Source organism: Pleurodeles waltl, chromosome 6 (genome assembly GCF_031143425.1).
Source record: "Pleurodeles waltl isolate 20211129_DDA chromosome 6, aPleWal1.hap1.20221129, whole genome shotgun sequence".
NCBI lineage: Eukaryota > Metazoa > Chordata > Amphibia > Caudata > Salamandridae > Pleurodeles > Pleurodeles waltl.
This window is the reverse complement of record NC_090445.1, coordinates 4,831,880-4,847,625: the sequence shown is the minus strand read 5'-3', so window position 1 is coordinate 4,847,625 and position 15,746 is coordinate 4,831,880. Positions and strand designations below refer to the sequence as shown.

Sequence of the window (15,746 nt, the reverse complement as noted above, 5' to 3'; positions counted from 1 at the left end):
CCCAGAAGCACACAGGAAAAGGGTGAAGGAGCTATTCCAAGAGAGGAAGTGATCCCCTAAGGCAAGCATGAGGTGCGCGCTCAGTGAGGCAGAAACTGCATGTAAGCAGGTCAATGCTAACATTCCATTGATGTGACATGATTGGCTCAGGGTGTCAGACTTAGGCTCAGAAGCTCAGCAACACCTTATCTGCCTCGCTTCCGATAGCCAACTCTAGGAAGCTGGCCCTCTATGTAGCGTGCAAGGCAAGGCACACTGTACAGTGGGTCCAGGAAACCACACGTTGATTTACATGGGTAAAAACTAGATCACCTAATGCTCTAATTGTTATGGTAGCTTGGTCAAGCAGTTAGGCTAATCTTGGAGAAGTGCAAAGCATTTCTTGTATTCACAGCATCAATCGTGCAACTCTCACACTCAAAGGAATAACTTGAGACCAATTTATAAACATACTTCAGATTTTTATGTAAGTTTTAAGACTAAGATAATCAAAATTAGGTAAATACTTTTTCGAGTTATGATTTTTTGAAGTTTAATAAAAATAGTCTTTTTGTGCGTAATTACGCACCATAGGAATCAATGGAGGATAACCATTAAAAATACATATAAAATAACACAGTAGGTTTACCAAGTTCTTATTTTGCAGGTTGGTCTGGGTTGTTGGTGGGCACACTGTGCCAACTGGAGAAGTTCAGGAGGCCCCCAGTTCCGGCAGGAGCGAGCGGAAAAAGATCTCTGGAGTTGGTGCAGGGCCACTGTGACGGACCATAAGTTTAAAAGTGAATCCTGGGTGTCCTCTTGGAGTGCATGCGAGGTGGACCCCCTTTTCATTTTCCTTCATCTTGAATGGAAGGAAAACAGCCAATCAGGTGTAGGAAAGTGACCTCTGCCCACAGGAAGTTATCACTTAGTGGGTGTAGCCACCCTAAGGTAGATGACCCATTGGTCACTGCCAAGTTTCCCCTAAAACCTCCACTTAATACAGTATTAATTGGGAATCCCTAGACGAAGAAATCATGTTCGATGGACAGAAGACCAGCAACAAGAAGATCCAAAGGCACGAGAACTGTGGATCTGTTGTACAAAGAAAAGGCACCAAACCCTGCCTGCTGCACCCAGAGACTGACAATCACCACTGAGGAGCTGATGGACAACTGGAAAAACTCTAAAGAAACCCCAGAGGACCTCCGGGCTTTGCAAATTTCCAGAGAACTCCCTCCAGAGTGGAGGTACCACTCTAAATCCACAAGGATCCAACAAGCCACTGAGGTCCCCTTCACTGACTGCATGCTAACCCCAGAACCGAATGCCGTAGCCAAACCAAACTCCGCACCAACAACCGCGAGGAGAAACCCTGCAGTCTCCCAAGTTTAGTGGCACTGCAGAGTGGCACTGCAGAGTGCCTCTGTTTCCCTGCAAATGACCCTTGAACCAATTTACCTCCTGCTTCAGAGGACAACCTTGTGCACAGCTCGTGGATCACCGATTCGCTCTGCACTCGGCCGCCCTGTGCCCTGCAACGCAGAACCTGCTGTGCCCTAAGGGTCCCACCACCCCTTGCGACCTCGACACTCTACTTTCACTGTTAAACTTACCTGTGCAGTGCATTTTCAATTGATCCCCTGTAGTGGCCCTGCACCAGCTCCAGAGACCTTTTTCCACTTCTCCTGTCGGAACCGGGAGCGGCCCGAACTGCTCCAGCTGGCACAGTATGTCCACGATGACCTCGACCAACCTGCAAAAGAAGAACTTGGTAAACCAACTGTACGATTTTGTATGCATTTTTAAAGGTTATCTTCCATTGATTCCTATGGTACATAATTACGCGCAAAAAGGCTACTTTTATTAAACTTCATAAATTCATAACTCGAAAAGTGCTTAACCAGTTCTAATGACCTTGGGCTTAAACTTACATACAAATCTGAAGTCTTTTTATAAATTGGTCTTGAGTATTCCTTTGAGTGTGTGAGTTGCAAGGTTGATACTGTGAGTAGAACAAATGCTTTGCACTTGTCCAAGATTAGCCTAACTGCTCGACCAAGCTTCTATAAAAATTAGAGCATTAGGTGATCTAGTTTTTAGCCCTGTAAACCAATGTGTGGTTGCCTGGACCCCCTGCATAGTGTGCCTAGCTTTGCACACCACATAGAGGGCCAGCCTCCTACACTATGACTGCTTCTTGACATCTCACAATGACAATCAGATATAGGTTGATATTAACATTGTTCATCCCAGCAGATCCCTCCACCATTCCCCCCTCTAACTCACGCCTGCTCAGGACCATAAACTTTAAACAAAATATCTCAGGATGGACAACCAGGCGCAGTAACCAGTCAAGTGGAATCTAATGCGAAGAAACACTATAAAGGGAGCTGCGGAGCTGTTCAAGGGTGCCACCTTACAGAAAACCACAAACTGTGGACCTCTGTCTCTCTCGTAACCCCTTCACCTATCACACTGCTTAGCGCTGAGTCCCACAACACAGTAACCACATCTTGGTGGTCATCCTGCATGATATGGAAACATCCATATAGGCTCAAAACAAGGACGACACACTTCCAACCACACATCCTACAGGGGGAGGCATGCGACACATGTAGGCAAGTCCTTGTGTGCCACACCAGGGTAATAAACTCCATAGAAATGTTGCAATAAAATATAATACCATGTGAAACAAACCCGCATGTTTGAATGGACTCACATCAAACCAAGGCAGGGATGGGTGAATAAATGATTGAATGAGTGAATGAAATGCTTCATTTGTGTTTCTTGCCACAGATTGGTCCACCATCGCTGCTGCTCTACATCGATGTTAAGGCAGAGACGATGTTGAAGCGGCTCCTGAAGCGGGGCGAGACCAGTAGCCGAGCAGATGATAACGAACAGACCATTAAAAAGCGCCTGGAAACGTACTACAAAGCTACAGAGCCCGTCATCGTTTTATACGAGAGCTGGGGTATAGTTCGAAAGGTATGCAATCAAATCAAATCAAATCAAATCATTAGCATTTATAAAGCGCGCTACTCACCCGTGCGGGTCTCAAGGCGCTAGGGACAAAGGGGGTGGTTATCGCTGCTCGAACAGCCAGGTCTTTAGGAGTCTCCGGCTCAGGAACTCAGGAACCTGGAGGAGCTGCAGCGGCAGGGGGAGCGACCTACCCTTGGGTGCAATCCCTCTGCTCACTCTGCATTCTCCAAACCACAACTGATGTATTCCTCAGATACAATACCATCTCTTCCTTCCCCTCTTTCCATCCCCAGATCTCCTCTCCTCAAGATCTCATCTCCTCCCTTCTCTGGACCTCACATCTTACCTTCAGTAGACCTCATCCTCTCTGGTCTGGAACAGTGGAACGGAGAGGATCATATGAGGGGTTCACGGGGCTGGAAGCATGAGGTGGAGAGGATCGTATGAGTTGGTGTCACTAAAAGCACGGGACGGAGAGGATCATAGCAGGGGATCACAGGGCTGGAAGCATGAGGTGGAGAGGATCGTATGAGGAGTTGGTGTCACTAGAAGCACGGGATGGAGAGGATCATAGCAGGGGATCACAGGGCTGGAAGCATGAGATGGAGAGGATCATATGAGGAGTTCATGTGGCTAGAAGCATGGGATGGAGAGGATCATAGCAGGGGATCACGGGGCTGGAAGCATGAGGTGGAGAGCATCATAGGAGGGGTTCACGGGGCTGGAAGCATGAGGTGGAGAGGATCATACGAGGACCTCGTGTCAATAGAAGCATGGGACGGAGAGGATCATAGGAGGGGAATCGTTGCATCAAAATAGTGCAAGAGAAGAACATAGGATGACTCATGAGATGGATCATGGGGTGGTTGGGACAAAGCATTTAAGGAGCATGTTAGAGGATTATGAGGAAATCATGGGACAAAGAATGGTGATCATGGCTTGGGAAGCATTAAAGAAGCATATCAGAAGATCATGGGTGGGAAGCATTGCATGGGACGTGGGGAAGTATCATAGGATGGACAGCATGGGACGGGCATCAAAGGGAACATAGGGGATCATGGGATAGAGAGGCGGGGCATGATTTGGAGCATGGAGGGTATGAAAGGAGGGGACCTTAGGTGACAACACAGAGAAGAGCCTGGAGGGGATCACCAAACAGTACGCATGGGACAGCTGGTGAGAGTATAATGAAGAGAGTAATGGAAGGGAACAGGGCATGAGAAACATGTAATGGAGCGTGGAGAGTATTAGAGGAGGGGATCATGAAATGGAAAGCATTAGAAAGAACATGGAGGGGATCATCAGACAGGATCACAGGATGGTGAAGCGGGTGGCATGATTCAGAGCATGGAGGAGATCAAAGGAGGAGATCATAGTATGGGATATTTGAGTTCATAGGATTGGGCTTAGAGGGGATCATAAGAGGGGATCATAGGACACAGAAGTGGAGTTCATGGGATGAAGCATGGAGGGGATTGTAGGAGGGAATCATGGGATTGATAAGCAGAGCATATGAGACAAAGCATGGAGGGGAGTGTAAAAGGAGGGAATCATGGGACGGAGAATTTGGGTTCATGAGATGGAGCTTGGAGATAATTATAGGAGGGGATGGGAAAGCAGGATTGATGAAATGGAGCTAGGAGAGGATCATAGGAGGGGACCATGGGATTGCAAAGCAGGATTCATGGGACGGACCTTGGTGGTAATCATAGGAGGGGTTCATGGGACAGAAAAGGAGGATCATGGTTTGGGAAGCATTAAAGAAGCGTTTGAGAAGATCATGGGTGGGAAGCATTGCATGGGAAGTGGAGGGCATCAAAGGGAACATAGGGGATCATGGGATAGAGGGGCTGTAGGAAAGTACCATCTTGCCTGGCATGTTACCCCCATTTTTCACTGTATATATGTTGTTTTAGTTGTATGTGTCACTGGGACCCTGTTCACCAGGGCCCCAGTGCTCATAAGTGTGCCTGAATGTGTTACCTGTGTAGTGACTAACTGTCTCACTGAGGCTCTGCTAATCAGAACCTCAGTGGTTATGCTCTCTCATTTCTTTCCAAATTGTCACTAACAGGCTAGTGACCATTTTTACCAATTTACATTGGCTTACTGGAACACCCTTATAATTCCCTAGTATATGGTACTGAGGTACCCAGGGTATTGGGGTTCCAGGAGATACCTATGGGCTGCAGCATTTCTTTTGCCACCAATAGGGAGCTCTGACAATTCTTACACAGGCCTGCCACTGCAGCCTGAGTGAAATAACGTCCATGTTATTTCACAGCCATTTTACACTGCACTTAAGTAACTTATAAGTCACCTATATGTCTAACCTTTACCTGGTAAAGGTTAGGTGCAAAGTTACTTAGTGTGAGGGCACCCTGGCACTAGCCAAGGTGCCCCCACATTGTTCAGGGCCAATTCCCCGGACTTTGTGAGTGCGGGGACACCATTACACACGTGCACTACATATAGGTCACTACCTATATGTAGCTTCACAATGGTAACTCCGAATATGGCCATGTAACATGTCTATGATCATGGAATTGCCCCCTCTATGCCATCCTGGCATAGTTGGCACAATCCCATGATCCCAGTGGTCTGTAGCACAGACCCTGGTACTGCCAAACTACCCTTCCTGGGGTTTCACTGCAGCTGCTGCTGCTGCCAACCCCTCAGACAGGCATCTGCCCTCCTGGGGTCCAGCCAGGCCTGGCCCAGGATGGCAGAACAAAGGACTTCCTCTGAGAGAGGGTGTTACACCCTCTCCCTTTGGAAAATGGTGTGAAGGCAGGGGAGGAGTAGCCTCCCCCAGCCTCTGGAAATGCTTTCTTGGGCACAGATGTGCCCAATTCTGCATAAGCCAGTCTACACCGGTTCAGGGGACCCCTTAGCCCTGCTCTGGCGCGAAACTGGACAAAGGAAAGGGGAGTGACCACTCCCCTGACCTGCACCTCCCCTGGGAGGTGTCCAGAGCTCCTCCAGTGTGCTCCAGACCTCTGCCATCTTGGAAACAGAGGTGCTGCTGGCACACTGGACTGCTCTGAGTGGCCAGTGCCACCAGGTGACGTCAGAGACTCCTTCTGATAGGCTCCTTCAGGTGTTAGTAGCCTATCCTCTCTCCTAGGTAGCCAAACCCTCTTTTCTGGCTATTTAGGGTCTCTGTCTCTGGGGAAACTTTAGATAACGAATGCAAGAGCTCAGCCGAGTTCCTCTGCATCTCTCTCTTCACCTTCTACCAAGGAATCGACTGCTGACCGCGCTGGAAGCCTGCAAAACTGCAACATAGTAGCAAAGACGACTACTGCAACTCTGTAACGCTGATCCTGCCGCCTTCTCAACTGTTTTCCTGGTGGTGCATGCTGTGGGGGTAGTCTGCCTCCTCTCTGCACTAGAAGCTCCGAAGAAATCTCCCGTGGGTCGACGGAATCTTCCCCCTGCAACCGCAGGCACCAAAAAGCTGCATTACCGGTCCCTTGGGTCTCCTCTCAGCACGACGAGCGAGGTCCCTCCAATCCAGCAACTCTGTCCAAGTGACCCCCACAGTCCAGTGACTCTTCAGTCCAAGTTTGGTGGAGGTAAGTCCTTGCCTCACCTCGCTAGACTGCATTGCTGGGAACTGCGACTTTTGTAGCTACTCCGGCCCCTGTGCACTTCCGGCAGAAATCCTTTGTGCACAGCCAAGCCTGGGTCCACGGCACTCTAACCTGCATTGCACGACTTTCTAAGTTGGTCTCCGGCGACGTGGGACTCCTTTGTGTAACTTCGGGTGAGCACCGTTTCACGCATCCTCGTAGTGCCTGTTTCTGGCACTTCTCCGGGTGCTACCTGCTGCTGAGAGGCTCCTTGTCTTGCTCGACGTCTCCTCTACCTCCTGGTCCAATTTGCGACCTCCTGGTCCCTCCTGGCCCACAGCAGCGTCCAAAAACGCTAACCGCACGATTTGCAGCTAGCAAGGCTTGTTGGCGTTCTTTAGGCGGGAAAACACTTCTGCACAACTCTACAAGGCGAGAGGGATCCGTCCTCCAAAGGGGAAGTCTCTAGCCCTTTGCGTTCCTGCAGAAACCGCAGCTTCTTCTGTCCAGTAGAAGCTTCTTTGCACCCGCAGCTGGCATTTCCTGGGCATCTGCCCATCTCCGACTTGCTTGTGACTTTTGGACTTGGTCCCCTTGTTCCACAGGTACCCCAGATTGGAAATCCAGCGTTGTTGCATTGTTGGTTTTTGTCTTTCCTGCATTATTCCTCTAACACGACTTCTTTGTCCTTAGGGGAACTTTAGTGCACTTTGCACTCACTTTTCAGGGTCTTGGGGAGGGTTATTTTTCTAACTCTCACTATTTTCTAATAGTCCCAGCGACCCTCTACAAGGTCACATAGGTTTGGGGTCCATTCGTGGTTCGCATTCCACTTTTGGAGTAGATGGTTTGTGTTGCCCCTATCCCTATGTTTCCCCATTGCATCCTATTGTAACTATACACTGTTTGCACTGTTTTCTAAGACTATACTGCATATTTTTGCTATTGTGTATATATATCTTGTGTATATTTCCTATCCTCTCACTGAGGGTACACTCTAAGATACTTTGGCATATTGTCATAAAAATAAAGTACCTTTATTTTTAGTATAACTGTGTATTGTGTTTTCTTATGATATTGTGCATATGACACTAAGTGGTACTGTAGGAGCTTCACTCGTCTCCCAGTTCAGCCTAAGCTGCTCTGCTAAGCTACCATTATCTATCGGCCTAAGCTGCTAGACACCCTATACACTAATAAGGGATAACTGGGCCTGGTGCAAGGTGCAAGTACCCCTTGGTACTCACTACAAGCCAGTCCAGCCCCCTACAGGGGCGGGGCATGAATGCGAGCATGGAGCGTATGAAAGGAGGGGACCTCAGGTGACAACACCGAGTGGAGCATGGAGGGGATCACCAAACGCATGGGACAGCTGGTGAGAGTATAATGAAGAGAATCATGAAAGGGAACAGGGCATGAGAAACATGAAGTGGAGCGTGGAGGATATTAGAGGAGGGGATCATGAAATGGAAAGCATGAGAAGGAACATGGCGGGATCATGAGACAGGATCACAAGATGGTGAAGAGGGGGCAGGATTCAGAGCATGGGGGTTTAAAGGTGGGGACCAGGGAACAGAGTATTTGGGTTCATGGGACAGGGCTTGGAGGGGATCATAAGAGTGAATTGTGGCACAGAGAAGTGGAGTTTATTTGAATAGTTTAAAAGAGCGCAAACTTGAGCCATGAGGTATTAGAGTGTTTTACAAATGGTCATGTGAAAAGATACAGGTAAAGCAAACAACATCGGTGTATGATATAGCCCCTCCCAAGGTGCGGGGAGCGTCCACCTCAAGGTCCAAGCTGACGTATATACAGACAAGATAGTGACAGTCAAGTAACAAATGTGGCTGAAAACGCTGGACGAACCAGGGCTCCGGGAGTAGAGTCCTTCGGGTTCTAGAGCGGAGATTGGTTCTTCACTAGCCTTTGAACTTCTTTTTTGAATGATGCAGTTAATGGGTTCAATCTGAGTTCAGGAGTCAGGGAGATCCACATTCTCGGTGCAGTATGTGAGAGGGCCCGGTTGTAGGTTTTATTTTTGTAACATTTCTGTGGTTTCCCCAATGAGGTGCTGGTGCTTCCAGTGCATCTGCAGCCACCAGAGAGCCCCAGTTGTTTGAGAAAGGTATTTCTGGTGTTGAAGTGTAGGCCTTTATGGGTCCTGCAAGCAAATTTTAGCTGTATCCTCATAGGGAGCTATTTTAGAGATTTTAGATCCTGTGATGAGCCTAGCTGCAGAGTCCAGAGAGCCTCGTAGTGGAGCCGACTTAGGTCTAGGTAGGCTGCAGTGGGTTGCACTTACGTAATTCAGCCTGGACATCACTCAAGCTTGAACAGATGATTTGAAGTCGTCGGGAGGTAGGAAGGGCTTTATTTTCCCTAGGATGATCATTTGTAAGTCCGCATCTTTAATAACTGTCCCGAAGTGCTCCTTATCTTCAGGTTCTTGTCTAGCGTTATTCCCAGTGATCTTGTGGAATGTATAATGCATAGCAGGCAGTCAAGACATCTTAGTTTCATCCTTTCTTCAATATCATGTGGCTGTGTGGGAGGGGCCATTAGGAGGAATTACATCTTGGGAGCATTAAGTTTGAGGTGGTTGAGGTGGCCTCAGGGCAGAAAAGTTTTTTTTTTTTGTAGGGTTATTTTGAGAGACCTGATATCCTTGGAGTTCATGGGATGAAGCGTGGAGGGGATCGTAGGAGGGGTCAAGGGATGGCAAAGCAGTGTTCATAAGAGAGAATTTGGAGAGGATCATCTGAGGGGATCACAGGATCAAGAACTAGAGCATATGAGACAAAGCATAAAGGGGAGCGTAAAAGGAGGGAATCTTGGGACGGAGAATCCGAGTTCATGAGACAGAGCTTGGAGATAATCATAGGAGGGTTTCATGGAAAGCGGGATTGATGAGACGGAGCTTGGAGGAGATCATAAGAGGGGATCATGGGATAGAGAAGCGGGATTCATGTGACAGACCATGGAGGGGCTCATAGGAGGGGATCGTGGGACAGAGAAGCAGAAATCATGGGATGAACCTTGGAGGTAATCATAGAAGGGGATCATGGGATGGAAAAGCAGAATTCATGAGACAGAGCTTGGAGGGGATCACTGGAGGGGATCATGGGATGGACCTTGGAGAGGCTGTTAGGAGGGGATCATGTGACGGAGAAGCGGGATTCATGTGATGCAGCATAGAGGGGATCATAGGTCGGATATTAAAGAAGTTTGTGAGAGGAACATGACAAAAACTGCTGGAGAGGGGAGCAAGAAATTGTAACTACTCAGGGTCACGACTCGCCCCTCTGACCAGGACTGTGGATATCTTTGTCTCCCGCAGGTTAACGGAGAAGGATCTATAGATCAGGTCTTCCAGCAGGTGAGCGCAGCTTTGGACACCCTCAAATAAGGAGGAAAAGGTGACTCTCTACATGCTGAAACCATCTGCCCCCCAAACACCCAAGATCCCTTCCGACTCCCTTCCTTACTGGAGAAGACCATGAAACCTGCTGCCCGCTTACCTCTGCAACGCAGCAGTTGTATGTCTCCATACGCTCTTGAACTATCTGCTGCTTGTGTCAGTCTGAGCAATGCCCCCCAACTTGGACTCACCCACCAAAGGCGTGGCCTGGATCGGACAGCTTATTTCCAGTTTCTTCTTCAGTAAAAGTGAGATGAAAGCCAAGTTTGTGTTTTTTTCTGTTTTTGAATATTTGTTTATTGATTAAAACGTAACAGCTTATACAGCCACAACAACCCATCATAACAACCCCTTGACCACCACAGTCACGCTGAACCAGGCATGGTACAACTGTTTGTGTCTTTTCTGATGTTACACCGCCTACTGACGGCGTCACTCAAGTTCACACGAGGCCCTGTTTATCCAGCAGAGAGAGAGATAAGTGAGGACACCAGCAGAGGCAAAAGAGCCATGATCATAGTAAAGGGGCAGAAACGAGGCCTAAATCCAGCCAGGGGGCAGAAGCGACGCGCCCTACAGTAGGACTGAAGCCAACCATGGGGCAGTTGGGAGACTTGATCCTTAAAGATGGGGAGGGGGAACCCCTTGGACTGAACAGAAGGCCGCATGGTAACCAAAGAGCAAGGATAGTAGCAGGAAAGAGCTGTGATACCAGCAGAGGGACTTTTGGGGCCCTGATCACAGAGCATGGGCAGGAGGGAGCCCTGACCCAGGAGAGCTCAGGAGGGAGCATTTACCCAGGCTGGGCCTTAGGGGGCACTCCTGACCCAGGCAGATCTTCAGATGAGACCCTAACCCAGACAAAGGTTCTGGAGGGACCCCTGGCCCAGGCAAGGCCTGAGGAGGGACCCAGACCCTGGCAAAGCTTCAGGAGGGAGCCCTGACACAAAATAACTCATTGGGTGGGAGGGCTGACCCACGCAGAGCATTTGGAGGGAGCCCTCACCCAGGAGAGCTTCAGGAGGGAGCCCTAACACAGGAGAACCCGGGGGGGGGACTGACCCACGCAGAGCCTTTGGAGGGAGCCCTGACCCAGGAGAGCTCAGGAGGGAGCATTTACTCAGGCAGGTCCTTGGGAGGGACTCTTGACCCAGGCAGAGCTTCAGGCGAGACCCTAACCCTGACAGAACTTCTGAAGGGATAACTGACCCTGGCAACAATTCAGGAGGGAGCCCGGACACAGGGGAGCTCAGAAGGGAGTATTTATGCAGGCAGCGCCTTAGGGAGCACTCCTGACCCAGGCAGATCTTCAGGCGAGGCCCTAACCCAGACAGAGCTTCTGGAGGGACCCCTGACCCAGGCAAGGCCTGAGGAAGGACCCCTGACCTTGCCAAAGCTTCAGGACACAGGAGAACTCGGGGGGCTAACCCACGCAGAGCTTTTGGAGGGAGCCCTGACCCAGGAGAGAGCCCTGACCCAAGAGATCTTCAGGAGGGAGCTCTTACCCAGGAGATCTTCAGGAGGGAGCCCTGACCCAGGAGATCTTCAGGAGGGAGCCCTGACACAGGAGAACTTGGGGGAGGGGGACTGACCAATGCAGAGCTTTTGGAGGGAGCCCTGACCCAGGAGAGAGCCCTGACCAAGGAGATCTTCAGGAGGGAGCCCTGACCCAGGAGATCTTCAGGAGGGAGGGAGCCCTGACACAGTAGATCTCTGGGGGGGGACTGACCCATGCAGAGCTTTTGGAGAGAGCCCTGACCATGGAGAGAGCCCCGACCGAGGAGATCTTCAGGAGGGAGGGAGCCCTGACACAGGAGAACTCTGGGGGGACTGACGCACGCAGAGCTTCAGGAGTGAGCCCTGACCAAGGAGATCTTCAGGAGGGAGGGAGCCCTGACACAGGAGAACTCGGGGGGGGGGGTGACTCACGCAGAGCTTCAGGAGGGAGCCCTGACCCAGGAGACCTTCAGGAGGGAGCTCTGACCCAGGAGATCTTCAGGAGGGAGCTCGGAGACAGAAGCACTTCATGGGGAAGCCATACATCAGTCCAGAAAGCTGTAACTCCAGGACAGGGGGAAGGGGATCCCTGGAAGAAGGCTACAAAAGCTCAGCAGGCAGGTTGAGAAAGGCACATATGAGTAATCGAGTATGAAATTGTAGCAGACCACTCTTCGTTGTCAGAAGTCTTACTGCTGTGCACGTAATGTTCATGTATATTGATTTCTCATTATATTATTCTGTAGTCGCAACATCAGCCCTATTGGTATTTTCATGTTTTTTCTGTTATACTGCTAGTAAAATCAGCTGTCATTAACTGAGTTAAAAACAGAGGCTGTGCCTTTAAGAACCCAGGGACCACCAGTACCCCATCATGCTCAGCAGGTAGCAGCTGCTTCAGGTCTTTTTTTGGGCTCCTGCTGACTGGACCTGGGAGCACTGAAATCTGCCTTACAGGCTTTTTTTCTTCAAAATTCACCAGTGACTTTTTGTGACAACTACTTCGTTCAAAATATTTCTTCTCTCCCTTGCATTTTCTGTAATTTTCTGACAGGAATGTGTGGTATTTTGTCAGTAAAAATGCCACCTTGTTTGACATGTGCGTTGCCTGTGGGAGAAAGAAAGCCAAACCAGACATCCATGATGTCTGCATCATTTTTCTTCCAGTAAGTCAAGTTCCTGGATATCACTGCTAGAAGTTTTCAAGGTGCACCCTGAGGGAAAGGGAGAAAATTCGCCTTCATGGCACGGAAGAACGATGCAGACAGCACACGAAGTGTGAGGGTGGGACTTCAGGGTGAGGAGAGGGTCAGTCCTCTACCAAGGCTCCGTCATTTACCTCTGGAGGACATGAAAGATCAAAAAAGAGGTGTCCAGCCCAATTGGAGGAGAATCCGGCACGACTATTGGTGAAAATGGAGAGTACATTCCAAAGCAATCAGATCCTGGTGATGAAGAGAGGCATCTCCTATTTCTCTTTTGTGTTCTCGATGTGAATATGGTCCTCAACGTCGATCTCCGGTGATGCCTCAACGTCAATCTGCCCCTTTAATGTTGATCTCCATTGCCGCCTCGATGGCAAACCACCCCTCGACATTCATAAGTCTCAGTGTCTCGACGTTGACCTACTCCTCGACGTTGATCTCCGTTGATGTGTTGATGGTGTATGAGTATGACAACGTTTCACCCCCTTAGGGCACAGCTCTCCTGGGGCCACCTGGCAAGGCTTGCCAACTGGCATGTAGGACCGACTGCTGACCACTCCAAAGGACCGCATAAGAGCAGCAACACACTATGGTGGTCATTACAACCCTGGCGGTCGGTGTTAAAGTGGCGGTAAGACCGCCAACAGGCCGGTGGTAAAATATTTGCAATTACGACCGTGGTGGAAACCGCCAACAAAGACAGCCACTTTAACACTCCAACCGCCACGGCGGGGCAAACAAACAGCTTGGCGGTCACCGCCAACAAACAGGCGGAAGACAAAGTAATGCCCACAGTATCACAACCTACCAATCCACCACCTTTTCCGGGGCGGATTCACCGCAGATAAAAACACAGCGGAAACAGGATTTCGAAGGGAAAACGCTCACCTCTACACACCCCACGAGGAACCAGGACACCATGGAGCCGGAACTCCAAATTCTCCCTGCAATGGTCTTCCTGCTCCTCTACCAGGAGCACAAACGCCGACGGTGAAGACCATGGTGAGTACAGCACCTACGACACAGGGGAGGGAAAAAACAGGGACACACACACGCAACACGCAACACCCCCACCCTCACCCACTACAACACACACACTAATACAAATAATACATGATAGTTACACCCCCAACCCCCAGGAAGAATGCAAAGACAAAAGAAAATGAGTGTAACCATTGTAATATATTAAAACCAAGTAGGCAAAAATATATATATACAGCATAAACAAAATATACACCAAGCATAGTAGTCCAGGTAGTGCTGCAATTAAGTCCGTGGAACACTGGGCCCACACGGTATGGGTGAGGCCCACACAAGATCCCCGACCATGACGGAGAGAACACCGCAGGGGCATCAGAGAGCAAGAAAACAGGCACCTCATGGGGAGGGAAAGGGGGGGCACCTCAGCCGGTTGAGTGCATGACGCCAAATCCTCGAGGGGGCCCCATGTCCACTGTTCAATCCTGGGGAGTGCAAAGCCACTGTCTCTCAAGTCTCTACAGTGGGTGGGTTGCCCACTGTTCCATCCTGGGGAGTGCAAAGCCACAGTCTCTCAAGTCTATACAGTGGGTGGGTTACCCACTGTTCAATCCTGGGGAGTGCAAAGCCACAGTCTCTCAAGTCTATACAGTGGGTGGGTTGCCCACTATTCAATCCTGGGGAGTGCAAAGCCACAGTCTCTCAAGTCTCTACAGTGGGTGGGTTGCCCACTGTTCAATCCTGGGGAGTGCAAAGCCACAGTCTCTCAAGTCTCACAAGTGGGTGGGTGGCCCACTGCTTTATCCTGGGGAGTGCAAAGCCACAGTCTCTCAAGTGGATAACAGTCTCCACTGGTTCTGGAGGGGGCATTGTTCCCAGAGTGCTTCATCCTGCTAAGGACAGAGGTAGTGGATGTATCTCTCCACTGGTTCTGGAGGGGGGCATTGTGCCCAGAGTGCTTCATCCTGCTCGTGACGGACTCAGTAGCGTTAGTGCCCTTGGCGCTCATGGGCCACCGGAGCTTGGAGCGGCGGTGCCCTGTTCAGCGGTGCTTGAGGCGGCGGTGCCCTGTTCAGCGGTGCTTCGAGCGGTGGTGCCCTGTTCAGCAGTGCTTGGAGCTGCGGTGCCCTGTTCAGCGGTGCTTGGAGTGGCAGTGCCCTGTTCAGCGGTGCTTGGAGCAGCGGGCTCCTTTGCAGTGATTCAGCTGCTGGCAGTCCTCTCTGTCCCAGCGCGGCTTGCGCTGGCGGTCCTCTCTGTCCCAGCGGGGCTTGTGCTGGCGGTCCTCTCTGTCCCAGCGGGGCTTGTGCTGGCGGTCCTCTCTAGCCCAGCGGGGCTTGTGCTGGCGGTCCTCTCTAGCCCAGTGGGGCTTGTGCTGGCGGTCCTCTCTAGCCCAGCTGGGCTTGCGCTGGTGGTCCTCTCTGTCCCAGCGGGGCTTGTGCTGGCGGTACTCTCTAGCCCAGCTGGGCTTGTGCTGGCGGTCCTCTCTGGCCCAGCGGGGATGATGGCGGTGGCCTCCTGGGCAGCGGAGATGATGGCTGTGGCCTCCTGACCAGCGGGGATGACGCCTGTGGCCTCCTGGGCAGCGGGGATGACAGCTTTGGCCTCCTGGGCAGCGGGGATGATGGCGGTCTCCTCCGCCGTCCTGCTCTTCCCAGACTTTCCTGGTTTCTTGTGTCCCTTTCCCACCTTGGAAGGTGTCACAGCTGGAGTCTTCCCCCTCTCCCGCCGGGCACTGGCCAACTATTGATGCTTGACAGGTGGGGGACTGTCCGTGATGTGGCTCCGTGCCACACTGGCTGCCCTGGTGGCCGGTGCACTCCAGATTCTGGTGACTACAGGCACCACTGGTCCCGGAGATGTTGTGGCTGAGGTGCTAGTTCGGGACCTAGGAGATGGACAGGGTGGGGGAGGTGTGGGAAAGAGGTCAAGGTTGGACAGGAAAAGTTTTTGGGAGACACTGGGGCGGGTAGCTGGAGGGGGTTTGGGAGTGGAGGAAGATGCTGTGGTTGTAGGAGGTGTTCGTTTGCTGACTTTGGGTGAAGGTGCATGCGCTGGAGGCTGTCGTGAGGTGGATGGCTGTTAGGTGGGTGTGTGCCTGCATTTGTG

The 15,746-nt window shown here is 50.8% G+C and overlaps 1 protein-coding gene across 2 annotated transcripts in view; it reads left to right on the top strand.

Moving 5' to 3' along the window:
- The window catches only part of LOC138299034 (adenylate kinase isoenzyme 1-like), a 150,221-nt gene extending 139,997 nt beyond the window's left edge, over positions 1 to 10,224 (top strand). For both annotated transcript variants that reach the window (XM_069236955.1, XM_069236956.1), the window contains 2 exons: positions 2,779 to 2,970; positions 9,880 to 10,224. In XM_069236955.1, the coding sequence (XP_069093056.1) occupies positions 2,779 to 2,970; positions 9,880 to 9,948 (261 nt within the window). In that variant the 3' untranslated portion in view covers positions 9,949 to 10,224. The remainder of the gene's footprint in view (positions 1 to 2,778; positions 2,971 to 9,879) is intronic.
- Positions 10,225 to 15,746: the final 5,522 nt, after the last annotated feature.